Here is a 25833-nt window from a genome sequence, read left to right on the forward strand (position 1 = left end):
GATGCTCCTTAAGCTCCCACTGTCATTCCCAGCTGAGGGGGAGCATTGAGGCTATGGGGCTACAGGAGGGCACAAGGGGGGCGGCTGCTGGTGATCTTCTCCAGGGGTTCCCCATTCCTCGCCCTGCGGATCGCTTCGATGAGCTGGGGAGCAGAGAGGGGGCACTCACCATAATGGGAAGAAGCAGACTGGGAGCAATGGGGCTCACAAGCACTGAGCCCGGTGGCTATGGAGCACCCCCCCCCACACACACAGTGCCGGTACTCACGTCCTTCTCATAGGGGAAGCCGCCGTTCTCCAGCTTGGAGAACACGAGCTGCCCGTTGATCTCGATCTCAAAGGCACCTTGGGGGGAGCACATGGGGGGCTGAGCGGTGAGCACGGCACCGGGACCCCCTTGAACCCCCCCCAAACGGAGCCCTCACCGGTGCCCCCCAGCCGGGACTCGATCTCGATGTCCGGGTACTCCTCCCGCACGGCGCTCGCCAGCTCCTGGTACGTGGGCTCGAAGCCACAGGGCTCGCTGGGGGGGGGGACCGGCATGGGGGGGGCAGCTCTTGTGCCAGCACCCCCAGACCCTGACCCATGGCACCCACCCGGCCCCCATATCACATTGTCCCACGGCCCCTTCACCCCCAATTCCCCCTACCCCACATCCCCCCTTCACCCCCACATCCCCCCCTTCACCCCCATATCCTCCCTTCATCCCCATATCCCCCACCCCACATCCCTCCTTCACCCTCACATCCCCCCACCCCACATCCCTTCTTCACCCCCCATATCCCCTACCCCACATCCCACCTTCACCCCCAATTCCCCCCACCCCACATTTCCCCCTTCACCCCCATATCCCCCTACCCCACATCCCCGCCTTTCACCCCCAGCTCCCCCCACCCCACATCCCGCCTTCACCCCCACATCCCCCCACCCCACATCTCCCCTTCACCCCCAACTCCCCCCCATCCCACATCCCATCCTTCACCCCCATATCCCCCTACCCCACATCCCCCCTTCACCCCATCCCCCTTTCACCCCCGTATCCCCCCACCCCACATCCCCCTCTTCACCCCAACTCCCCCCACCCCACATCTTCCCTTTCACCCCCATATCCCCACATCCCCCCCTTAACCCCCATATCCCCTTCACCCCCACATCCCCCCACCCCACATCCCCCCTTCACCCCCATATCCCCTCACCCCACATCCCCCCGTGCTCACCAATACTCCACCACGATGCGGACCCGCCGCTCGTCCCCGGCCCCGGTACCGGCCCCGTCCCCCATCTCCGCCGGGCCCGCCGCTTCCGGGTGCGGGCTCCTAGCGCGGCGCTTCCGGCCGCGCTGCTCTTGCGCCCCCTGCTGGCGGGAGGACCGCCCAGCGCCGGGACCCGCATCGACCCCATGAGACCCGCATCGACCCCTATGGGACCCCCATCGACCCCTATGGGACCCTCATCGACCCCTATGGGACCCGCATCGGCCCCATGGGACGCGCTTAGACCCCGGGGAGCCCCTCACAGACCCCCGCAGGAGCTCTATGGTGCCATGGGCATCACCCACAGACCCATAGGACCCCCACTGACCCCCCCTCAACCACCCCCTGGGAGTCCCATAGCGCCTTGGGCACCCCGTAACCTGCAGGGACAGACCCACGGACCCATAGGACCCACATGGGGTCCTCAGCATCCCCTACAGGGACCCCCTGAACCATCCATGGGGACAGCCCTGCGGGGTCTTTAGCCCTATGAGGACCCCAAGCACCCCATGGAGACACCAACCTCCCATAGGAACTTATGGGGGGGGGTCCCAAGGGATCTCAGACCCAAACCCCACAACCTGCGGGGGTCCAGTGACCCCCAGGGGGGACAGGTTGGGGTGAGCCAGACACACCCCCCCAAACCATCCAGGGTCCTCTGTGTGTCCCATCCACCCATTAAAGGGGGGTCACCCCAGTGCATTGTGGGAAACTCCCCATCACCACCATGGCGCGGTGGGCTGGGGCCTTGGGGGGGGGGCTCTCCCCCATCGGGGCTGGCACAAGGTCGTGCTGGATGCCCCATGCCAAGGCCGGGAGGGGCTGGGGGGGGCACGGCTGGGTGCTGGTGCATGATGTCAGGCAGGGGCGGGAGCTGGCGCAGGTAGATAAAGCCGTGCAGAACAGGAATCCCCGGTCCGGCGGGACGGTGCCGGGACACGGCGGGAGCCTGCAGGTAGGAACGGGGCCGGGATGGGCCCCCCCCACATCCCATCGGCACGACCCCGGCCCCCCCACACCTCTTCCCTTCCATCTTCCTCCCTCTCTTCCTCCTCCTCTGCCTGCCCCAGCACGGCCCCACTGCTGCTGCCCCACAGCCTCAGCACCCACCGGCACCCCTGAGCACAGCAGGGGGGCCCTGGCTCCTCATCCCAGAGCCCTGCTGGCCCCAAGCCCCCTGCCCTATAGCCCCGGTGGCCCTGGGACCCTGTGTCCTAATCCTGGTGGCTCTGGGAGCTTGCCCTATAGCCCCAGTGGCCCTGGGACCCCGTCCCTTGTCCTGAACATCCTCCAGTCCCCCTGCCCCACAGCTCTGCTGGTCCTGGGAGCTCATCCCTTAGTTTTGGTGGCCCTTAGACCCTGTTCCCTAAACCCGGTGGCCTTGGGTCTCCTGCTCCATAACCCTGGTGGCCCTGGTCCCCTGGTCCTCCCATCCCCTGTTTGTCCCAGACCCTATGGACAGCCTATGGTCCCCCATCATCAGCAGCATCCCCTCAGAGCCCTGTGTCACCGCCACCGGGACAAGGGCTGGCATCGGGGTGACCTGAGGCCACGGTGATGGGCTGGCGCATTGGTGGCAGGGCTGTGCCATTGACCCAGCACCCTGTGGGTTCCCCTGTCTGTCACATCCCCATCAACCGCTCCGGTGGGTCCCCTGCGTGGGTCTTCCACCACATCCCACCTCAGGCAGCATCACCCCACCTGACCCCATCTGTTCCCCTGTGCTCACCCTGGGGCCTGGCCAGGCAGGGACACCCCAGCCAGGGCTGTGCCGGTGGGAACGGGATGGGGACATGGCTGGGGACAGGGATGGGGATGATGATGGCACCCGCGTGATGGCATCGGTCCTGCCCGCTCCTGGACTTGGACCCTGAGCAGGCCAGGGAGCAGGGGACAGGCACGGGGATGGGGATGGGTGAATGTTTAACCTGGTCCCATGCGTCACCCTGGGAATGATGGGGTCTGGTGTCCATGGTCCTGCAGCCCTGGGACCCCATCCCTGCGGTTCGGTGGCCCTGGGACCCCATCCTTTAGGTTCGGTGGCCCTGGGACCCCATCCCTTTGGTTCGGTGGCCCTGGGACCCCATCCTTTTGGTTCGGTGGCCCTGGGACCCCATCCCTTTGGTTCGGTGGCCCTGGGACCCCATCCCTTCGGTTCGGTGGCCCTGGGACCCCATCCCTTCGGTTCGGTGGCCCTGGGACCCCATCCCTTTGGTTCGGTGGCCCTGGGACCCCATCCCTTCGGTTTGGTGGCCCTGGGACCCCATCCCTTCGGTTCGGTGGCCCTGGGACCCCATCCTTTAGGTTCGGTGGCCCTGGGACCCCATCCCTTCGGTTCGGTGGCCCTGGGACCCCATCCTTTAGGTTCGGTGGCCCTGGGACCCCATCCCTTCGGTTCGGTGGCCCTGGGACCCCATCCTTTCGGTTCGGTGGCCCTGGGACCCCATCCCTTCGGTTCGGTGGCCGTGGTCCCCGTGCCATCGCCCTGCTCAGGCTCCGTGCGTGTGTTACGTGTCCCACGTGCCGAGGGCCGCACCGAGCGGTGCCGTGGGGATCCCCATGGCGGGGACACCCCTGTGGGACCGGAACCGGTGTCGGTGTCCGTTCCCCCCCCCCCCCCCCCCCGAGCCCCGCGTGGGCACCGGCACCGGGCGGGACGGGACCGGGGGCTGAGCTCGGGGCCGTTCCCACGGCGGCGCCCGGCCCGGATGCCAGCGCGGGGAGGTGCGGCCGGGAGCGGCTCCAGAACCGGTTTGTCCGGACCCGAGGAGGTGCCTGGGCTCGGTCCCCGCCGAGCTCCGCTTCCTGCAGCCCCGCGCTGCTGCTCCCGTCTCGGTCCGGCCCCGTTCGGCTCAAGCCCATCCGGTCTCCAGCACCCTCGGGGGGGGGTCCGGTGTCACCGAGGCTCTCAGTGGTGCCCCCGGTTCCTGCCTTGAGATGGGGCTGGAAGGACGGGGCCACCCCAGCCCTGAGCATCCCCTCGGGGCTTGGCCCCGGCTGGTTCAGGGCACCGCAGGCTGAGTCACGGCGTGTCTGGGCGCCGGCAAAACACAGCCCCGGTGTGCGTGGGGGGGCCCTGGGTGTTGTCCCATGGGGGACGAGGAGCCGGAGGCTGCTGTGGTGCCAGACCCGCGCTCTCCATCCCCTCCAGATAATGCCATGGATGGGGGGGCTCAGCAGAGCAGCCTCCGGGAGCCCCCCGGGCCGGGAAGCGGGGAGCAGGAAGAGCGGGATGGGGGCGAGGGACCCCCCGAGCTCAAGCGCTCCCAGCCCCTCTTCATCCATGGCAGCAGGTAGGTGGGGCGGTGGAGGGGGGGTCCCCCCTGTGGATGCCGCGGGGTTCAGCGCGTTGAGATGCGATGCGCAGCGCTCAGCCCCTCTCTGCCCGCAGCCGGCAGCCTCTGGAAGAGGAGCCGCGGGCCTCGTCGCTCCCCAGCATTCCCAACCCCTTCCCCGAGCTCTGCAGCCCCTCCAATTCCCCCATCCTCAGCAGCCCGGCCCTGGGGCAGGGCTCCCCCCGCGAAGGAGCCTCGCACGTGAGTTGTGTGGCACAGAGAGAGCAGGGGTGGGGATGGGAATGGGGATGGGATGGGGACAGGGGTGGGGATAGGGATGGGATGGGGATGGGATGGGGATGGGGATGGGATGGGGATGGGGATGGGATGGGGATGGGGATGGGAATGGGATGGGGATGGGGATGGGGATGGGATGGGGATGGGATGGGGATGGGGATGGGGATGGGGATGGGGATGGGATGGGGATGGGGATGGGGATGGGGATGGGATGGGGATGGGGATGGGAATGGGATGGGGATGGGGATGGGGATGGGGGATGGGGATAGGGATGGGGATGGGGATGGGGATGGGATGGGAATGGGATGGGGATGGGGATGGGGATGGGATGGGGGATGGGGATGGGGATGGGATGGGGGATGGGATGGATGGGGATGGGGATGGGGATGGGCATGGGGATGGGGATGGATGGGGATGGGGATGGTGATGGGCATGGGGATCAAGATGGGGATGTGATGGGGATGCGGGATGGGGATGGGCTGAGGACAGGCATGGGGATGGGGATAGCGATGGGGAAGGGATGAGGACGGGGATGGGGAGGGGGATGGGGAAGGTGATGCAGATGGGGATGGGGATGCTCCTGACCACGGTCAGGGCCCTGATGCTGTGGCCGTGCAGGTGGTGAAGGTGTTCGGGGAGGATGGTGCCTGCCGCTCACTGGAGGCAGCGGCAGGGACCACAGCGCGGCAGCTCTGTGAGACACTGGTGCGGAGGACACGGGCACTGCAGGACCACAGCTGGGCTCTGGTTGAGCTGCACCAGCACCTGGGCCTGGGTGAGAGCTTGGGGTGATGCTGAGCACGGTGCTGGGGTCCTCGGGGTGAGGATGTGGGGCTGATGGATGAGGCCATGGGGATGCTGCGAGGGCTGGAGCAGCTCTGCTCTGGAGCCAGGCTGAGAGAGCTGGGCTGGGGCAGCCTGGAGAAGAGAAGGCTCCTGAAGGGGAGACCTTAGAGCAGCTCTAGTGCCTAAAGGGGCTGCAGGAAAGCTGGAGAGGGGCTTGGGACAAGGGATGTAGGGACAGGGCAAGGGGAATGGCTTGAACCTGCCCGAGGGGAGACTGAGCTGAGCTCTTAGGCAGAAGCTCTTCCCTGTGAGGGTGCTGAGGCGCTGGCACAGGGTGCCCAGAGAAGCTGTGGCTGCCCCATCCCTGGCAGTGCTCAAGGCCAGGTTGGACACAGGGGCTTGGAGCAAGCTGCTCCAGTGGAAGGGGTCCCTGCCCGTGGCAGGGGTTGGAGCTGGAGGAGCTTTAAGGCCCCTTCAACCCCAACCAGGCTGCGGTTCCATGATCCCATAGCACTCTGTGGTGCTGGGGGACACTGAGCCCTGTCCCCCCGCAGAGCGGTGCCTGGAGGACCACGAGTTGGTGCTGGAGGTGCAGAGCTCTTGGCCCCCCGGCTCTGACGCCCGCTTCGTCTTCCGCAAGAACTTCGCCAAGTACGAGCTCTTCAAGAGCCCCTCGGTAGGCGCCTGCACCCCAGAGACCCCAGGAGCACCCCCAGCACCTCCATGGCTCAACCCTGACCCCCTTTCTCCCCCCCCTCCCCAGCAGTCCCTGTTCCCCGAGGTGATGGTATCCAGCTGCCTGGAGGCGAACAAGAGCATGGCACACTCCGAGCTCATCCAGGTACGGAGCCAGCGTGCCGGGTGCGCTGCATCCATCCCATCATTGAGTGCATGGACCCCCCCATGCTATGGGACCCCCACCGTGCCTTCACCCCTCTTCTCCCCCCCAGAACTTCCTCAACTCCGGGAGCTGCCCCGAGGTCCAGGGCTTCCTGCAGCTGCGGGAGCCGGGCCGCAAGGTCTGGAAGCGTTTCCACTTCTCGCTGCGCCGCTCGGGGCTCTATTACTCCACCAAAGGCACCTCCAAGGTGAGGATGAGGGAGGGAGCATCACGGGGGGGGTGCAGTGGGGTCAGCCCTGACCCCTGTCCCCATCCCAGGACCCCCGGCACCTCCAGTACTTCGCTGACCTCTCCGAGTCCAACATCTACTACGTGACGCAGGGCAAGAAGCACTACGGGACCCCCACTGAGTTTGGTTTCTGCATCAAGGTGGGGATGGGGCTCCTGCCTGGGGGGCTTGGGCATCTCTGTCCCCTTCCTTGCCAAGGGGGCCTCTGCTCCCCACCAAGGGCTGCCCCCTGATGGCTTCAGCCTCTCCCCACAGCCCCACAAGGTGAGGAGTGGTGTAAAGGGCCTGAAGCTGCTCTGCAGTGAGGATGAGCAGAGCCGGAGCTGCTGGATGGCCGCTTTCCGCCTCTTCAAGGTGAGCCCCGGGCATGATGAGGTGTTACTGGTGCCATGATGGAGGGGATGGCAATGGGATGCTGGGGAGATGCTGGGGAGATACCGATGGGATGCTGAGGGGATGCTGGGGGATGTTGGGGGGATGCTGGGGAGATATCAATGGGATGCTGGGGGGATACCAATGGGATGCTGGAGGGATGCTGGGGAGATACCAATGGGATGCTGGAGGGATGCTGGGGGGATGCTGGGGAGATACCAATGGGATGCTGGAGGGATGCTGGGGGAATGCTGGGGAGATACCAATGGGATGCTGAGGAGGTGCTGGAAGAATACTGGGGAGATACCAATAGGATGCTGGAGGGATGCTGGGGGGATGCTGGAGGGGTGCTGGGGAGATACCAACAGGATGCTGGGGAGATGCTGGAAGGATACTGGGGAGATAGCAATAGGATGCTGGGGAGATGCTGAGGGGATACCAGTGGGATGCTGGGGAGATACCAATGGGATGCTGGAGGGATGTTGGGGAGATACCAATAGGATGCTGGAGGGATGCTGGGGGGATGCTGGGGAGATACCAATGGGATGCTGGGGAGATACCAATAGGATGCTGGAGGGATGCTGGGGAGATGCTGGAGGGATGCTGGGGGAATACCAATGGGATGCTAGAGGGATGTTGGGGAAATACCAATGGAATGCTGGAGGGATGCTGGGGGGATGCTGGGGAGATGCTGAGGGGATACCAGTGGGATGCTGGGGAGATACCAATGGGATGCTGGAGGGATGCTGGGGGGATGCTGGGGGGATACCAATGGGATGCTGGGGGGATGTCCCCATCACTGTGGTACAAGAGATGCAGGATGGGTGACCTGGAGGATGGGTCCCCCCCTGCACTGTGGGGCATTCCCCCTCACGGGGCTGCCCCCCAGTACGGCATGCAGCTCTACCGCAACTACCAGCAAGCCCAGGCACGGCTGAGCCAGCCCCACTGGATCGGCCCCACACCCCTGGTGAGTGCCAGTGACCCCCCCCCCCACTTCACCCTGCAGCCCCCATCCCATGGGGGACCCCTCCATCACCCCCCGGTCCCTCGCAGCGAAGCGTCTCGGACAATGCACTGGTGGCCATGGACTTCTCGGGGTGCACGGGCCGGGTGATCGAGAACCCCAATGAGGTGCTGAGCGCGGCCCTGGAGGAGGCGCAGGCCTGGAGGGTGAGTTTTGGGGTGCACAATGAGGGGTCCTACCCCCCACACACACACCCCATACACCCCAAAACCCCATCCTAACGCCTTGCTCCTTGCTTTGCATGGCCAGAAGAAGACAACGCACCGGTACAGCCTGCCGGCAGCGTGCCACAGCTCCCCGCTCAGCACCGGTGAGCAGCATTGTGCCATGGAGATGGGGGGGTCCCTGTTTGGGGTTGGGGTCCCCCTGCCCTGAGCCTGACACCCGTGTCCCCGCAGTGATCCATCGCACCCAGCCCTGGTTCCATGGGCGCATCTCCCGGGAGGACACGCAGCAGCTCATCGGCCGGCAGGGCTTGGTGGATGGGTATGGGACCATGATGGGGACGTGATTCCATGAATGGGGAATCACACCCCTGCGCACTGCAGGGATGTGGGGAGCTGTGGGGAGCTGTGGGACACCCCCTCCCCCAGGGTTTATATGGGGTTTGTAACCCCTGGGGGCTTGGGAAATGGGATTTGGGGTGGGAGCGATGGAGGGGAGAGGACCCAATGGGTTTTGGTGCTCGCAGCGTGTTCCTGGTGCGGGAGAGCCAGCGCAACCCCAAGGGCTTCGTCCTGTCCCTGTGTCACCTGCAGCGGGTCAAACACTATCTCATCCTGCCGGTGAGTGACGCAGCAGGGCCAGGGGGGACCGCACTGGTGAAGGGGGGGGGTTCTGACCCTGCACCCCCATCCCCTGCAGAGCGAGGAGGAGGGGAGGCTTTACTTCACCATGGACGATGGGCAGACGCGCTTCGCCGACCTCATCCAGCTCGTGGAGTTCCACCAGATCAACCGCGGCATCCTGCCCTGCAAGCTGCGGCACTACTGCACCTGCGTGGCCCTCTGAGCCCGGCACCGGCACAGCACCGCCATGGTACAGCATCCCCATGGTACAGCATCCCCATGGTACAGCACCGTCATGGAACAGCATCACCATGGTACAGCATCCCCATGGCACAGCACTGCCATGGTACAGCATCCCCATGGTACAGCATCCCCATGGTACAGCACCGCCATGGTACAGCACCGCCATGGAACAGCATCACCATGGAACAGCATCCCCATGGCACAGCACCGCTATGGCATAGCACCACCATGGAACATCATCACCATGGAACCACACCTCCATGCCACAGCACCGTCATGGAACAGCTCCTCCATGATACAGCACCACCATGGAACAGCATCACCATGGTACAGCACTGCCACGGGACAGCACCACCATGGAACAGCACCTCCATAGCACAGCACTGCCATGGTACAGCACCACCATGGTACAGCACCGCCATGGTACAACATCCCCATGGTACAGCACCGCTATGGCATGGCACCACCATGGAACAGCACCGCCATGGAACAGCACCACCATGGAACAGCATCCCCATGGCACAGCACCACCATGGAACAGCATCACCATGATACAGCACCGCCATGGCACAGCCCGGCACGGCCGCCATGGGTCGGGTGTGCAGGAGCAGGATGGGGCCAGCTCAGTGCAGGGAACCCGATGGCTCCCCCACCACCGCCATCGGTGCCGGCATTGCCCATGGGGTCCTGCAGTGCCACCACCCCCAGGTCCCCCCCCAACTCAAGCACTTTGTCCACCCCCCATCCCCACAGCACCAGCCCCCAGTGTCCCCGGGTTGGGGGGCTCCTCACTCCCAGGCCAGGCGGGTTTGGGGGTCCCAGGGGAAGGGGGTGCGGGGGGTCCCCACCACCCCCTGTCCCCCCCATCCTCACAAGGCCAGTTCAACTGTGACGTGTTTTATACCACTGAGAATAAAGGTTATTTTTGCAGAGCTCCCATCTCAAAACGGGGATGCTGGGGGGGGGGGTCCCCGTGTCCTCACAGTACCCCAAGTCCTACACAAAGCCCCCTCTGTGCACCACGTGCGGCCGGGCCACGCGGCCACCGGCAAATCCCAGCATGGGGATTAACGGGAGAGGATTAAGAGCCTGGATCTGGGATGGGGAATCCGGTATTAAAGGTTGGGGGGCCTGGAGCAGGGCTGTGACCCCCCCAAACACACACAATGGGTCCCAAGACGGTGCTGATCACCGGCTGCTCCTCCGGCATCGGGCTGGCGCTGGCGGCGCGGTTGGCACAGGATAAGCAGCGCCGCTTCCGAGGTGAGCGGGGTGCAAAGGGGGGACCCCCCCATTGGTAAAGTGTGGGTGTGGGGGGGACGATGCTGCGTGGGGCTGAGCCGCCTTTGCCGCAGTCATTGCCACCATGCGGGACACGGGCAGGAGCGCGGCGCTGGTGGCCGCAGCGGGGCCGGCGCTGGGTACCACGCTGCACATCAAGCAGTTGGATGTGTGTGATGAAGGCTCCATCCGCGCCTGCGTGGACAGCATCCCCGGGAGGCACATCGATGTCCTGGGTGAGCCCCAAGCACCCCTGCCACCGCAGCACCGTGAGCCCCACATTCCCTAGGGACTGTCTGTGTGCCATGATGGGGACCCTCTGTGCCAGGGAGACCCCATGCCAGGGACATCCTGCACCAGCAAAACCCTGACCCCATGCAACAGGGACCCCCATTCTGGGGACATCCTGCATCAGGGACCCCCTTTCTGGGGATGTCCTGTACCAGGGACCCCCATTCTGGGGATGTCCTGCACCAGGGACCCCCATTCTGGGGATGTCCTGCACCAGGGACCCCCATTCTGGGGATGTCCTGCACCAGGGACCCCCATTCTGGGGATGTCCTGCACCAGGGACCCCCATTCTGGGGATGTCCTGCATCAGTGACCCCCATTCTGGGGACATCCTACATCAGGTACCCCCATTCTGGGGATGTCCTGCGTCAGTGACCCCCATTCTGGGGATGTCCTGTATCAGGAACCCCCATTCTGGGGACATCCTGCATCAGGGACCCCCATTCTGGGGATGTCCTGCACCAGGGACCCCCATTCTGGGGATGTCCTGAACCAGGGACCCCCATTCTGGGGATGTCCTGCACCAGGGACCCCCATTCTGGGGATGTCCTGCACCAGGGACCCCCATTCTGGGGATGTCCTGCATCAGGGACCCCCATTCTGGGGACATCCTGCATCAGGGACCCCCATTCTGGGGACATCCTGCACCAGGGACCCTCTGTGCATTGGGGACACCCTGTGCTAGGGCCCCCTCATTGCCCTGGGTCTCTCCATGCCAAGCGTGTCCCATGCAGTGGTGGGGATGCTCCACATCAGGTACCCCCAATACCAGGGGCATCTTGCACCAGGGACCCTCAGTGCACTCGGGACCTTCTGTGCTGGGTGCCAGGAACCCCCCAAACCCAGGGCACCCCTCTGGGCACAGGGGACCCCCCAGTGACCCCCCATGCCCCCAGTCAGCAACGCCGGGGTGGGCATGGTGGGACCGCTGGAGTGCCAGAGCCTGGCGGCCATGCAGAGCCTCATGGACACCAACTTCTTCGGCCTCGTCCGCCTGGTCAAGGAGGTGCTGCCGGACATGAAGCGGCGCCGCGGGGGGCACATCGTGGTCATCAGCAGCATCATGGGCCTGCAGGGTAAACTGGGGGGGCAATGGGGCACCCTCAATGGGATAAACCCCCCCCAACCATGGCCTGACTGGGTAAACTGGGGGGGCAATGGGGCACCCTCAATGGGATAAACCCCCCCCAACCATGGCCTGACTGGGTAAACTGGGGGGGCAATGGGGCACCCTCAATGGGATAAACCCCCCCAACCATGGCCTGACTGGGTAAACTGGGGGGGCAATGGGGCACCCTCAATGGGATAAACCCCCCCCAACCATGGCCTGACTGGGTAAACTGGGGGGGCAATGGACCCTCAATGGGATAAACCCCCCCCAACCATGGCCTGACTGGGTAAACTGGGGGGGCAATGGGGCACCCTCAATGGGATAAACCCCCCCCAACCATGGTGTGATCAGGACCCCCCACCCCATCCAGGCATCGTCTTCAATGACATCTACGCAGCATCCAAGTTCGCAGTGGAGGGATTCTGCGAGAGCCTGGTGGTGCAGGCGCGGCGCTTCGACGTGGCGTGAGTGCAGGGGCCGGCAGCCCCCATGGGGCAGGGGAGGGTTTGGGGGTGCCGGGGTCCCCAGCGCCCCGTCCCTGGGCAGGATCAGCCTTGTGGAGCCGGGCCCGGTGACGACGGAGTTCGAGATGAAGCTGTACCAAGAAGCCGAACGCGCCGACTACTCCCAGACAGACCCCGAGACGGCCGAGATCTTCACCCAGCTCTACCTGAGGAACTCCAGGGATGTGTTCGCCAGCCTGGGGCAGAGCCCAGAGGACATCGCGGAGGTGACCAAGGGCTGGCCCCGGCCCATGTTGGGGTGTTGAGAGGGGCCTCAATTGGTCCTAATGAGGAGCAGCAGGGCTGGGGAGAGCTCCTTCCTCCTGAGCTCCATCCTGATAGGGCTGAGGACGGCTGGGAATGGGGCTGGGATGAGATGGGATGGGGATGGGGATAGGGATAGGACTGGAAGTGGTTGAGGATGGGAATGGGAAGGAGGTGGGAATGGGAATGGGAATAGGGATGGGGGTAGGATGGGATCAGAATGGGATTGGGGGTGGGGATGTGGTGCAGATAGGTTGGAGAAGGGATGGGGATGGGAATGGGATGGGAATGGGAAGGGGAATGGAAATAAGGATGGGGATAGGATGGGATCAGAATAGTATTGGGGATGGGGATGTGGTGCAGATAGGATGGAGAAGGGATGGGGATGGGAATGGGAAGGGAATGGGAATGGGAATGGATATAGGGATGGGGATAGGATGGGATCAGAATGGGATTGGGGATGGGGATGTGGTGCAGATAGGATGGAGAAGGGATGGGGATGGGAATGGGAAGGGGAATGGAAATAGGAATGGGGATAGGATGGGATCAGAATGGGATTGGGGGTGGGGATGTGGTGCAGACAGGATGGAGAAGGGATGGGGATGGGAATGGGATGGGGAATGGAAATAGGGATGGGCATAGGATGGGATCAGAATGGGATTGGGGATGGGAATGTGGTGTAGATAGGACGGAGAAGGAATGGGGATGGGAATGGGAAGGGAATGGGAAGGGGAATGGAAATAGGGATGGGCATAGGATGGGATCAGAATGGGATTGGGGATGGGGATGTGGTGCAGATAGGATGGAGAAGGGATGGGGATAGGAATGGGATGGGAATGGGAAGGGGAATGGAAATTGAAATGGGGATAGAACGGGATCAGAATGGGATTGGGGATGGGGATGTAGTGCAGATAAGATGGAGAAGGGATGGGGATGGGAATGGGATGGGAATGGGAAGGGGAATGGAAATTGGAATGGGGATAGAATGGGATCAGAATGGGATTGGGGATGGAGACGGATTCGTATGGAGTGCAGGTAGGATGGAAAGGGGGTGAGGATGAGAAGGGGATGAGAATGGGGATGGGGTGGGATGAGATGCGATGGACGCAGGGATGGGATGGGAAGAAGCTGGAGATGGGGACAGGGTGGCAATGAGAAGGGGATGGAGGTGGGGTGCTGATGGGCTGGCAAAGGGCTGGAGCTGGAGCTGTGCGGCGATGGGCACAGCCCCGTCCCCACGCACAGCACACACTGCGGGTGATCGCGGCACCGCGGCCGCCCTTCCGGCACCGGACCAACGCGGCCTTCACGCCGATGGCGGCTCTGAAACACGCGGACCCCGGCGGCACCCTCATCACCGGTGCCTTCTACCAGCTGGTGTTCAAGCACGACGCGGTGCTGAGGCTCGGCCTCCGCGCCATCCGCCTGCTCCGCTGGAACATCCGCAAGGTGAAGGAGGGCGCCCGGCTCCTGGGCCTCAGATAGACCCGGGTACCAGGGGGGTGCAGTTTGGAGGTGGGGGGCCGGGACCCATGTGGGGTTTCACTTCCTGCTCCCAGCCCCAAATCGCGCCGCATTAAAGCCGGGAGTGGTGTTTTTAAGCCGCGTCGGTGAGCAGCAGAGAGCAGCGGCCGTGACAGTGATGGGAAGGGCACCCAGCACCCCACATCCATGGGTACACGGCACCCCGCCGCCCTTGGGTTGGTCACCATCCTCTGTCCCCATGGGCAATGCAGTGGGATCGGCAGTGCCCATCAGCACGGAGCCCTACAGCACTGGGGCTGCAGGGGAATGGGTGCAGGGTGCAGAGGGGGTGTGGTGTGCTCAAGGTGCATGGAGGGTGCAGGATGGAGGTGGAGATCAGGATGGGATGTGGGCAGACAGGATGGAAAGGGGATGGGGATGAGATGGGATGGGCGTAGGGATGGGATGGGAATGATGAGATGGAATGGGAATGGAGGTGGAGCTAGGGTGCTGACAGGGTGGAAACGGGATGGGGATGAGATGGGATGAACATAGGGGTGGGATGGAAGGAAGCTGGGGATAAGGATAGGATGGGAAAGAGAAGGAGATGGAGTGGGAACAGGGATGGAGGTGAAGCTGGGCTGCAGACAGGATGGAAACGGGATGGGGATAAGATGGGATGGACATAGGGGTGGGATGGGAAGAAGCTGGGGATAGGGATGGGATGGGAATGAGAAGGAGATGGAGTGGGAACAGGGATAGAGGTGAAGCTGGGTTGCAGACAGGATGGAAGCAGGATGAGGACAGGAACAGGATGGGTGACGATGTGCACAGGAAGGGCAAAGCCCCATCCCCATGTGCAGCCCAGCACAGGGTGCAGGCTGCTGCTGCGTGGGTGCTGCTGTGACCGCACCTGGGAGGGGAGAGCAAGGGGAAACCGCGCTCCCCAGACCCCATCCCAGCTCCCACCGCGCTTCCCAGTGCTCCCCCATGCCAAGGATGGAGGGCAGCGCATGTGTGATGTGGGTGCATCCCCTAACCCCCCCCCATGCAATGGGGTGGATGGTGCTGTGCACCAGGCCGTGCTACGCACGTGGCCCATCCGGGGACAGGATGGGTGGAGGAGGTGAAGGAGGACCCACGTTTTGCATGGTCCCCCCCTTCTCGCACGAGCTGCGGTGCTGGGGCTATGGCGATGGCGCAGCACCTGCGGGCTGTGCCGGGTGACACCAAAGCGGTGGCAGAGCCACACCCCCCCCCCCGTGCTGTGGTTTCTGCACATTTGAGTAACTTTCTCCACTCGGGGGGGGCTGCACCCAGCCCCCGGCAGCGAAGGCCTGGGGGGGCCCCAAGTGTGGCTCAGCCCCCCCCCCCAACACAGAGCCACAGCTGTGGGAAATGGGGCTAAGGGAGGGCAGGACCCCCCCATATGTACCCCCGGCCCCACAGTGAGCAGGGGAGCAGCAATGGGGCTGTGGCTGGGGGGGAGCGGGATCATTCCCAATGTTCCTGTGGTGGCTTTGGCTCCGCTCACACCCTGCAATGGGAAAAGCAAGGGGGGGAATGGAACTGGGCAAGGGGCTCCTCTGTTGGTGGGAGGCACCGGGGCTGTGCTGATGGCTGAGGAGCATCAGCTCCAGACTGGGAGCATCCTCCCTGGTCATGGGGCACCACTGCAGGGCCTGGAAGCATCACCCAGACCAGGCTGGACACAGGGGCTTGGAGTGGCCCGGGGCAGGGGTTGGAGCTGGAGGAGCTTTGAGGTCCCATCCAACCCAACCCATTCCTTGATTCCATGATCCCCATCCCAGTGCTGGGGTGAGGGCTCTGCCCAAGGGGCTGGAGCTGTTCTCCTACAACCAACCCCATGCTGGGACTTTCCTGTCCCCGGTGTTGGTGCCCAGCCGGGCCGCTTCGCTGCCATGCAAATGTGGAGCCGGATACAGGCCCTGGAGGGGATGGCGCCGGAGCTGCGGCTCCCCAGGGGCTCAGTGAGGGGGGCACCAGGCGTGACATGAACCTGCTGCCGCCGGCGCGGTGACGCGGTGACAGCCCGGCCATGGGCTGCATGCATCCCCAACACAGAGCCCTGGTGCTGCAAGTCCACTCCTTGGTGGGGCCAGTGTTGGGCACCTGGCTCTGCATGGGGGCGTGTGTGAGGCTCCCATTCCTTGCAATCCCATCCCTTCCAATCCCATCCCTTCCAATCCCATCCCATCCCATCACCATTCCATCCCCTCCCACCCCTTCCAATCCCATCCCATCCTCTCCCATCCCTTCCAATCCCATCCCCATTCCATCCCCTCCCATCCCTTCCAATCCTATCCCTTCCAATCGCAATCCATCCTCTCTCATCCCTTCCAATCCCATCCCATCCCTTCCAATCCCATCCCATCCCTTCCATCCCCATTTCATGCCCTCCCATCCCTTCCAATCCCATCCCATCCCATTCCCATTCCATCCCCTCCCATCCCTTCCAATCCCATCCCATCCCCATTCCATCCCCTCCCATCCCTTCCAATCCCATCCCGTCCCCATTCCATCCCCTCCCATCCCTTCCAATCCCATCCCATCCTCTCCCATCCCTTCCAATCCCATCCCATCCCTTCCAATCCCATCCCATCCCTTCCAATCCCATCCCCATTCCATCCCCTCCCATCCCTTCCAATCCTATCCCTTCCAATCCCAATCCATCCTCTCCCATCCCTTCCAATCCCATCCCATCCCATCCCATTCCTCCCCTTCCCCTCCCGTTGTCACTCAGCCCCCAGGGGAAGGACAGGGATGTTCCCATGCCCCCAGTTTGGGACCAGAGGCCCCCAGCCCATGCTGAGGGTGCACAACGGCAGCAGCTCCTCGCCGGGCCGGCGCAGGGGAGTGTGACTCAGGCTGGAGCATCGGGACAAGGAGGAGGAGGAGGTGTTGGTGGTGACTCAAACCCTCCCTCTCCTGCCCTCCTCTCCCAGTGCTGCCAGTCCTGGGGCTCTGGACCGCTCCGGAGGCGGCAGCAGGAGCCGGATGGGATGCTCCAGGGATGCAGCGTTTGCCATCAGCTCGGTGTGGGGCACAAAGCGTGTTTCGACACGACGGTGGAAACGGGTTCCTCTCTGCTCATGTTCCTCATTACAGCATATCAGCAGATAAGCATCTCCCTGTCATAACACCAACGTCTTCATCAAGCCAGGGCTTTAAAAGCGTTTGATTCCAGAAGAGGGCTGGGGTGTGTGTGTGTGTGGCATCAAACCAGCTCCTCTTCAATGCAAAGCCAGACTGGGGCAGCAGCACAACACAGGGAAAATACCTCTTGGTTCTTGTGCTGCACCCAGGCAAGGGAGGATGTGAAGGTAAAGGCAAGAAGGATCCTCTGGCTTGCTGCTTTCCCCTTCTGTTTGTCAAGCCTGCCCAGCTCCTCGTGGTAGGTGTCAGGGAGCGTGCAATAGGTGTGAACAACGTCACCCTGCTAGAAGAGGTGCTGACAAAGGGCTCTGGGAGGCTTGGTGGGAGCCAGGATGTTTCCATCTGGCTCCAGCCTCACCTTAGGGCAAAGCTGAGCCCACCCTGCAGCGGGTCCAGGCACGTGGGGCTGGGAGCTGCCTTCACCCCATAGACGTGGCCCTGGGCAGGTCACAGGGGACTGTGACAGCCAGGGCTGCAGGATGGAGCTTGGTGACATATCGTGGCACAAGGAGTGTGTCCTGAGGCTGGGAGCAGGGCAGGCAGTCAGGGCATCCCATGGGAATACCTTCATGTAGCAGCTTTAGGCACTGGAGCTGCTCTCAGGTCTCCCCTTCAGGAGCCTTCTCTTCTCCAGGCTGCCCCAGCCCAGCTCTCTCAGCCTGGCTCCAGAGCAGAGCTGCTCCAGCCCTCGCAGCATCCCCATGGCCTCCTCTGGCCTCATCCAGCAGCTCCACATCCCTCTGGTGCTGCTGCCCCAGGGCTGGACGCAGAACTTCTGCTCTGCCAGGGCAATTTGGGCCATTCCCCTCCCTCAAACGCTTGTCCCAGGCTGGCCGGGGGCACAAGGGAAGCCAGCAGCAGCCCCTGATATCAGAGAAGGGGAAGAGGTTTCCTTCCTCAAGTGCCAGCATTTCCCCCCAGTTTTCCAGCTCTGAGCACTGCCATCACCTCTGCTTTCATAGAACCACACCATGGTTTGGGTTGGAAGAGACCTTAAAGCTCATCCCGTTCCAAGCCCCTGCCATAGGCAGGACCACCTTCCACCAGACCAGGTTGCTCCAAGTCCCATCCAAGCTGCCTTTAGTGCCTTTAACTCTGACATACATGAGAGGTTACTGAAGCTTTACAGAACTTCAATCAACTCTGAAGCCCCAGAGGCTGCTTTCTTAGTGCTAAAAGCCACTTTCCTGAGCTGCCTGCATGCTCCTGCTCTTGGGCTCTAATTCATCAGTAAACGAAGAACCCAAATGAAACAAGACCAAGCAGTGGTCAAAGAGAACCATCCCCACCAAAATTTGCTTTGTATCAAAATAAGCAAAGCAGAAGCAGCACAAACCAGGCTCACAACAAACACCGGTGCTTTTTATCCCTCTGCTTTCCCAGATGGGGTGATTTGCGAAGCTCAGAGCTCAGATTCCTGCTCGGGATGGAGCAGAGCTCTTTGATGGATGGGTAGGGCTCAATGGGCTTCCCTATGCCCTTCATCGGGGCTTGGGCACGAGGGAGGGTGCTCAGCTCGTGGGGCTGTGCAGTGGGATGGGCTTTGCCATGCTGGTGGTGTCCCCAGTGCAGAGGGAAGCACATGGAAGGGGCTGATCCTGGCCTGGCGCTGGTGAATCCTGCTCTGGGGACATGGCTGAGGCACCACACAGCAGCTGAACTCATAGAAACACAGCGATAGGTTTTAATAAACGACTGGGTTGAAATTCCACACCAGGGTTGCTCAACAGCAGAGCTGGAAGGAGGCTTCTGCTTCAGCCCATCTGGAAACCAGGGCTGCGCTGGGGAAACGGCACCGCACGGACCAGACGCTGCGGAAACCTCCCTCCTTCCTCTCCCAACCTGGCCGCGGTGCTGGGAGCTGCTGGGGGCACCATGGTGGGTGTTGATGGCTCGGCCCAGCTGGGGAGGATGGAGGGGTGGCCTCAGCTCTGTCTGATGGGGAGGGAAGCAGCAGAGTTCATCCGAAGAGGGATTGCAGTGGAGTTGAGGAATCAGCCGTGGCGGTGCTGCGGGGAGCTTCCTGGGCAAAGGACAGGCGATGCTTCACAGTGGATGACCTCATTCATCACTGTCACACCATGAGGACCGCTGTTATCAGCCACGGTGTGCGAGTAGCTCAGCTTTCCCCAAGAACACAGCAGGAGGGATGGAGCTGTGGCAGGATCTACACCAGGAGAAGCACGGAACTGGCCAAATGCTTCCCAAATCCAGGCTGCTGCCTCATGTCAGTCCTTGGATGATCGTGGTGGAACTGCAGCCTCGCTCACAGGAGGATCTTTGTCATGCCACAACACTGGGAAGAGCCAAGATCCATCCACTCACTGTGCCTCACAATGGGAAACTGGTCACTGGGAAAAGATCCTAAGCCTGTTTTATAACTACACATGTAACAGCACACAAGGTACAAACCAGTTCTCCTCACCCCCTGCAACAAGCTGGATCTAGGATCTAGCTCTTCCACAGCACTTGTGACCTTAACATTCAGGGAGGGAGAAAGTATTTGAGCCCAAAGAGTGAGCCCAGGTCAGAGGGAGGGAGGGAATTCAGTAGTTCTTGACCTTCAGCATTCCACCCAGGTCTCTGCACCCGACCTTCCCTCACGGATCACCAGGGATATGGGCACAGCAACACCGAAGAAGTACAGCAGCGCTGTAGCTCTCAAACCACACAATGCAGGAAGTCCACCAGCACACACCTGGCTCCATGCTAGACAAAGATACTTTGCAAACATTCACTCAGCAGAACTGTTATCAAATTCCTATCTCCAGCGCAGTGAGTAATAATACAGCTGCAGAGCAGTGATTAGATTAAAAGAGCTATTTTAAAACCCAGCTTCAAAGTCATGGTAAATAGTCATTTTGCAAAACAGCACATTTCACACCGAGGGACATCCCCACCTAAGAGCAGACGGAGCTGGCGGCTCCCACACCCCCCTGTGCAGGTTCTCACGGCACCGGTGACTCCGCCACGAGCCCAACGCTGCCTCCTTGCTCTTGGCATCCCTTGGGAAAGAGAACTTCAGGATGTCCCCCACCCCAAACACAGTGTCCTCCTTGCTCCTGGCACCCATTGGGAAAGAGAACTTCAGGATGTCCCCCACCAAACACAGTGTCCTCCTTGCTCCTGGCACCCATTGGGAAAGAGAACTTCAGGATGTCCCCCATCAAACACAGTGTCCTCCTTGCTCCTGGCACCCATTGGGAAAGAGAACTTCAGGATCCCCCAAACACAGTGTCCTCCTTGCTCCTGGCACCCATTGGGAAAGAGAACTTCAGGCTGTCCCCCACCAAACACAGTGTCCTCCTTGCTCCTGGCACCCATTGGGAAAGGAGGACTTTCCATCACTGAAAGTCAGGATTTCCCCCAGACTGCGCGGGTGAGGCAAGCAGTGACCTCACTGGGTATCCCAAAAAGGCGTGCTGTTAAAAACCCCCAACCCAAGTCTCATCTCTCACTTTGCTCTTACTAAGACACGTGTGGGAGTGACTTTAAAGCAGGTGAACAGAAGGGGAAGAAAAATGAAAGTGTGGTGGGGCCACATGCTCTTTAAAACTTAGGGGAAAACCTTTGAACAGGAATTAATAATCCCTCCCAGTGTGTTTTCCTTGTTTGCGTGATTTGAAACCCATCGGGATTGTAACAGCTAAAACAAAGCTCCTCCTATACTCCTGCTCCTACACATGAGATCAGCATCAGCAGGGCATAAAACCGTTTTGAGCTGAGTTTAAAGCACACGTTAGGAAACACAAATGCACGTTAAAAAAATAAAACCATCTTAAATGGCTCTTCATTTGCACAAAAATAAACTTCATCTAAAAACGGGTCTCTGCTCCTGGCATTTCCTCAGTCCCACCCAGCACAGCAGCGAGGCAGAGATGCTACAGAACGCTGACTGGTTTGCAAAGGAACGTGTAAAAAAGGTGTCACCTACCCCATGACACTCATTTTAAAACTGGCATAGGAAAATATACTCAAGAGATTTCTTCCTGCTGAGGAAAACCCAACGAGCCTCCCCTCTGACCTTGTGAAACGGGTCCTTTTACTTGAGCACTACCCGGTGCTCTCCTCGCGCTATGTGGGACGAGAACTCGTAGCGATCGTGGCTCCGGTACCCGCAGACGTTGCACTCGAAGGGGTCACGGAAGCCGTGGCAGCCCATGTGGATGGTGAACATCACGTAATCCAAAAAGAGGACGTGGCAGTGCTCACACCGGTACACCCCGATGGCTTCCCCTTCCTTGTTGATGACCTTGAAGGCATCTCGTGGGCATATGGCAGGCGGCTTGATGATGTCGTAGGGCCTTGGGAAGTCCTTCAAGGGCTGGAGGCCGTTGCGGGCCTGAGCGGGGAGCATCTGGCTTGGGTGGAAAGTGGGATTCTGCCGCTCCTCGTGGTTGCTGTCAGTGTCTGTGGAGTCTTGGCCGCTGTTGTTGGGGGAGAGGCCTCTGTCTGAAGACAGGCTTTTGTCCCTTAGGTGGGGGTGGCTCTTCTCAGCATCCTGCAAGGTGCCGTTGGGCACCTCAGCGCGGGTCAGCGCGATGGGGTACAGGCTGCTGATGACGGGGACCATCTCGGAGGTGGGAGCTGGTGGTGTCTGCACGAGAGGGCGCAAGGCTTCAGCCCCCAGGTAGGTGATGGCATTGTTTATGGCCTGGTCCATCATACGTCCTTGCATCACATCGCTTTCCTTTTCATACATGAAACTGGAATTATAATTAACATCAAAACTGTGGCGTTTCTCACCTGCAAGAGAGGAGAGGCATGAAGTCACCTGGGTGGGTAAAGAAGCATTTAGACTCCACGAGGTCTGTTTTAAATGGCAGCAGTCTCTGGAAAGCAAAGAGGCATGAAATGTTCTCTGCTGAAAGAGGCTCTTCACACACCCAAGCAGCTTTTGGGGGCGAGGGTTGGGATTTGTTCATTTTCTAAAGCTCAGGCTTGGAAGCAAAATAAATCTCATAGAGGAGGAGGTGAGGATGGTTGCTGACTTGGAAACATCAGATCCACCAATCTTTGAGTTACGGTAACTCAGATAGTGCAGATGTTTATCAGTCACCTGTCAACACCATGACTCAATGGATATGAAACTCATGAGGTTTCACTGCAGAGGCAGAAACCCAGGAGCTCACGTTTCTCTCATAAAACACTCAAAAAGGTGAGTGAACCACAAGTGTGTAACTGCTTCCAGCCCTCACCAGGACTTCACAGAGAAGGAAACCAGACCATAGAGCATGTTTGTATGAGTCAAACCCAGCTCCAAGACAATGAAAAATGTGAACAGAAAGGCAACAGAAGTGAAAACAGGTATTTGGGACTCCCTGTGAATTTGGGGTTTACCGTCATAAGAGACAAAAGACACAACATATGATCTCTGAGGCTCTCCCGTGCTGTTATCCCAGTATCCTGGTGGCTTTAGAAAGTCCTCACGAGAGCCCATTCCATCGCCCTTTGACTCAAGGTTGTATCAAATGAAATGCAAACACCCAAAAGCTCTTCTGACACGATAACATTAATGTGTTGTGGTGCTGCACACCTTCAAAAGGCAACAAGACATCAGATGCAGACTCAGCTCTCCAGTGTTCACTGGCCACGCAGCCACTGGTTAGCAGAACATCTTTCCTCTTTGCTGCTTGTCTCAGTAAGCAGTGCTAAAGCTTTCCCCTTCAACATCCACACATGAGCCACAGCGTGGGACACGTTCCCATGTGCTGGTTGCTCAGTGGCTCTTCACTTACTCGAAACCACTTTGATTTTGCAGCCTGGTGAGGTGTGGACACTGGGAGGAGGGAGGGAACCTGCTTCCTGGCACCCTGCTAACCAAAGCAGCCATTTCTCACGAGACTTCACACACCAGGGGACAGTGGTGTGTGGAACTGTGTCGGAGCTGCCCTGACACTTCTGCCACTATCAGAAATAGATTCTCACTCTTGGTCTCTGGAAGAACTTGTTTTTAAAAGGAAGAAATAGAAGTCTGTAGGCTGAGATGCTCAGCAGGGGTTGACTGCAGCAGTGACTTTGACTTGCACCAATTGAAGATAGAGCCCTGTGAGTGCTCTAGAGAGCAGTGAAACCACCAGCAGGTATCGAGCTGTTCTGCTGGGCTGTCTTCTTTGTAAGTATCTGTTCATTAATCAAACCAGGAAGTACAAAAAGCCAAGGCTCGTACTTTGCTCCATACACATGCAAAACAGATATCCAGGGCAAAACAGGAAACACAAACCCATAAACTTCCATTTAAATCCTTGTTCCCTCAACACTAAGGGAAAAACTGAGCACAAAACCTTTATGGGAGAAGGCTTTGGGGAGGGGGGTATTGCAGAGGTTAAGAGTCAAGTAGATGGGTTGATGATCTGCGTCCTTATTTGAGACTTACTATGCACACGAGGTAACTCCTGCAGATGAAAATGTGAAAAATAAAGTGGGCAAAACTCCTGGTGCTTGTATGAATCTCTGCAGAGCCCTCAAATAATAATGCAGTTGAGTTTTATTTCCTGATCAATGGGCTTCATTCACAGAACCGAGCCTAACAAAGAGGCCTTGTTAGTACACATCGCTATCCCTCCTCCCTGACAGCATGAAAAATCAGCACCCATTCCAACAGCGCTGTTTCCCAAGGCATCCCAAAGCTGTCCTGTTAGATCTGCACTCCCACACGACCAGTTCAGTCACAGGAGTCACACTGGGGTCGGACAGACCCCTCTTCCCAAGGATAATGCACTTCCCAAGGGTAAAAGGGACTGAGTGATGTTTTCACATGGAACTTAACAAGAACCCCACAGGTTCAGGAAAATCAATTTCAGCTTCAGAAATCAGCTATTTTGTTCCTGGGTCCTCCAACGTCCCCACAAACCCCCTCCCCGTGATGCAGCATGAGTGCATGCCATCACCCCAGTGCGTTACTGAGCTCCATCACAAATCAGACAAGGATCTGCTCCATACGGTAACTCCTAAACTGGTGAAACAAACAAGAAACACACTTCACTTGAAGTGAAGTATGCTGCGTGTATGATTAATAAAGTACATCAGGATTGAAATGGTCGACCAGGGTAGGGTGAAGCTAATCTCTGTGCTAAGAAAAAGGAAGCTAGAAGATTTTCAAACCCATTTGCATTAGCATTACTTTCTGAATCACAGCAGGACATGTAAGGCCGAAGTCACACAGTCAACAGTTTCAGTATGAAGCACCCAAAGGCACTCACATGGAGTGCTGCTTCACTCCCGTGTGAAGAGGTGACCTTTTTAAAGCCATACTAAGATATCTGAATAAGAACTAGCAGTTTTCATAGATGAAAGTCCAGTGCTACCCACCAAATCCACCCAGAGCTATGTTACCTCCAGAAACCACGCTGGGTTTATGTCTGTAGGGATTCAGCAGCATTCCTGTACCTAGGCTTGGACCTCAGCCCCAGGCCTTCAGCACATCCCCTGCCAAATGGGGCTGATCCTTGCCTGTGTGCTCAGCCCCATGCTCCTTCCCTCCCTGGTCATGTGTGTGAGCACCAGCCACTGCTCAGGCCCCTGCACCAACCATAAAGCTCATAGTAAGTAAAGCATCACTCAGTGCCTTACATACCCAAACAGAACATAAACAAGGCATTGCTAGTACTGGTCTCATGTAACTGCTGACTAAGTCAGGTCTTTACTCAGGACACAAGAGTTGCATTTTACTTTCTTAAAAGGCGAGTTAATGAAAGCAGCCTAGCCGAGAGGATCAGGTGCTCAGTGGAGCACAGAACCTGCCAAACTAGTATGTGAGATCCCCAGCATGTAAAACTCTGATCATAGGAAATTAAATGCAAAGAAAATACTATGGCAACATCCTGTTGCTTAAATTACCACAAGAAAGGATTTGATATTTTCTGAACCGTATTCAAATTCAGCAGCAGGATGACTAACAGAAATCCAATACTTTTCTGTCTCTAGGCCTTATTCCACACATGCATCCTACAAGTACCTTCAGCTCCTGCTGACCAGACAGAGCACTTTGCTCTTAACAGCACGAAGCCTCCCTGTTCCCTTCCTGGGAAGAGCCTAGCAGAGAACATTTCAAACACACAGGTACAGAAAACAGCACATGGAAGCTCATCAGAGCTCTAAACTGCCTGCACAGACAAGACACACAGCACAGCAGTAGCTTCCATCCAGTTTAAGTATCTATTCTTTGTATTTTAATCAAACCCCTACAACAGATCACTAAAACCACATCAGAATAAGCCAAGTTACTTTATTTATGCTCTTTTGTATTAGCTTAGGTTATAAACTCGAGCAGGCGGTTTAAAAGAAGCAGAGGCATTGTACTAGCAGTAACCAGCTCGCACACATTAAACTGTTGCACATGAAAAGGTTTTTTGTTCTTACCAATAAATTTCTGAGGCATTGAGCTTTTTCTCTTTGCCACGTTGCTCGCTAGCCTGTCCAGCACAAGGGCTCTTTCACTCCCCATCTCTGCCTTGATGTGCCTTCCCTCCACGCTCGCTACTTCCGCAATGCCACAAGGAAGACAAGAAAAAAACAAGAACACAACAAGCAGGTGAAAAGGAAGAAATAAAAAAGAAAGAAATTAAAATA

The 25833-nt window shown here is 59.4% G+C and overlaps 4 protein-coding genes across 13 annotated transcripts in view; 2 read left to right on the forward strand and 2 right to left on the reverse strand.

The window, feature by feature from the left end:
• Positions 1 to 48: 48 nt before the first annotated feature.
• Positions 49 to 1334, reverse strand: MIEN1 (migration and invasion enhancer 1). Its single transcript, XM_061375269.1, has 4 exons — positions 1218 to 1334; positions 426 to 523; positions 269 to 345; positions 49 to 143 (listed from the first exon to the last, which is right to left on the reverse strand). The coding sequence occupies exons 1-4, from the start codon at positions 1280 to 1282 to the stop codon at positions 60 to 62; spliced, it is 324 nt and encodes a 107-aa protein (XP_061231253.1). The 5' UTR covers positions 1283 to 1334; the 3' UTR covers positions 49 to 59.
• A 2856-nt stretch (positions 1335 to 4190) lies between these two features.
• Positions 4191 to 9179, forward strand: GRB7 (growth factor receptor bound protein 7). The gene is given in 16 exon segments (XM_061375284.1): positions 4191 to 4242; positions 4245 to 4347; positions 4349 to 4546; positions 4645 to 4789; positions 5444 to 5600; positions 6166 to 6287; positions 6375 to 6452; positions 6562 to 6699; positions 6771 to 6881; positions 6997 to 7095; positions 8003 to 8083; positions 8170 to 8286; positions 8390 to 8450; positions 8539 to 8626; positions 8832 to 8925; positions 9005 to 9179. Coding segments are annotated over 16 exon segments (1791 nt in total). The 3' UTR covers positions 9152 to 9179.
• Positions 9180 to 10337: 1158 nt separating this feature from the next.
• LOC133224143 (retinol dehydrogenase 8-like) lies at positions 10338 to 14110 on the forward strand. The gene is made up of 6 exons (XM_061375433.1): positions 10338 to 10434; positions 10527 to 10688; positions 11640 to 11819; positions 12225 to 12318; positions 12401 to 12584; positions 13867 to 14110. Exons 1-6 carry the CDS (start codon positions 10338 to 10340, stop codon positions 14104 to 14106), a joined length of 957 nt encoding a protein of 318 aa, XP_061231417.1. The 3' UTR covers positions 14107 to 14110.
• Positions 14111 to 20494: 6384 nt separating this feature from the next.
• IKZF3 (IKAROS family zinc finger 3) overlaps positions 20495 to 25833 on the reverse strand; it is a 30677-nt gene continuing 25338 nt past the window's right edge. For 7 of the 10 annotated variants that reach the window (XM_061375458.1, XM_061375502.1, XM_061375442.1 and 4 more), the window contains 2 exons: positions 25624 to 25743; positions 20495 to 22008 (listed from right to left, as the gene is read on the reverse strand). In XM_061375458.1, the coding sequence (XP_061231442.1) occupies positions 21305 to 22008; positions 25624 to 25743 (824 nt within the window). In that variant the 3' untranslated portion in view covers positions 20495 to 21304. The remainder of the gene's footprint in view (positions 22009 to 25623; positions 25744 to 25833) is intronic. The other 3 variants (XM_061375510.1, XM_061375449.1, XM_061375467.1) reach the window with 2 other exon arrangements.

This window comes from Neopsephotus bourkii, unplaced genomic scaffold (assembly GCF_033783945.1).
Source record: "Neopsephotus bourkii isolate Nb327-2 ecotype Australia unplaced genomic scaffold, CSIRO-AGI_Nbou_v1 NB_191, whole genome shotgun sequence".
Taxonomy (NCBI): Eukaryota; Metazoa; Chordata; class Aves; order Psittaciformes; family Psittacidae; genus Neopsephotus; species Neopsephotus bourkii.

Bases quoted from the DNA above. Each gene is read 5' to 3' on its own strand.
- MIEN1 (XM_061375269.1), bottom strand. From the start codon at position 1,282: ATGGGGGACGGGGCCGGTACCGGGGCCGGGGACGAGCGGCGGGTCCGC. The intron at 346-425 runs GTGAGGGCTCCG...GCTCCCCCCAAG, and splicing joins GTCCCGGCTGGGGGGCACCG to GTGCCTTTGAGATCGAGATC. The intron at 144-268 runs GTGAGTACCGGC...TCTGCTCCCCAG, and splicing joins GCTTCCCCTATGAGAAGGAC to CTCATCGAAGCGATCCGCAG.
- LOC133224143 (XM_061375433.1), top strand. From the start codon at position 10,338: ATGGGTCCCAAGACGGTGCTGATCACCGGCTGCTCCTCCGGCATCGGG. The intron at 10,689-11,639 runs GTGAGCCCCAAG...CCATGCCCCCAG, and splicing joins GAGGCACATCGATGTCCTGG to TCAGCAACGCCGGGGTGGGC. The intron at 12,319-12,400 runs GTGAGTGCAGGG...GTCCCTGGGCAG, and splicing joins GCGCGGCGCTTCGACGTGGC to GATCAGCCTTGTGGAGCCGG.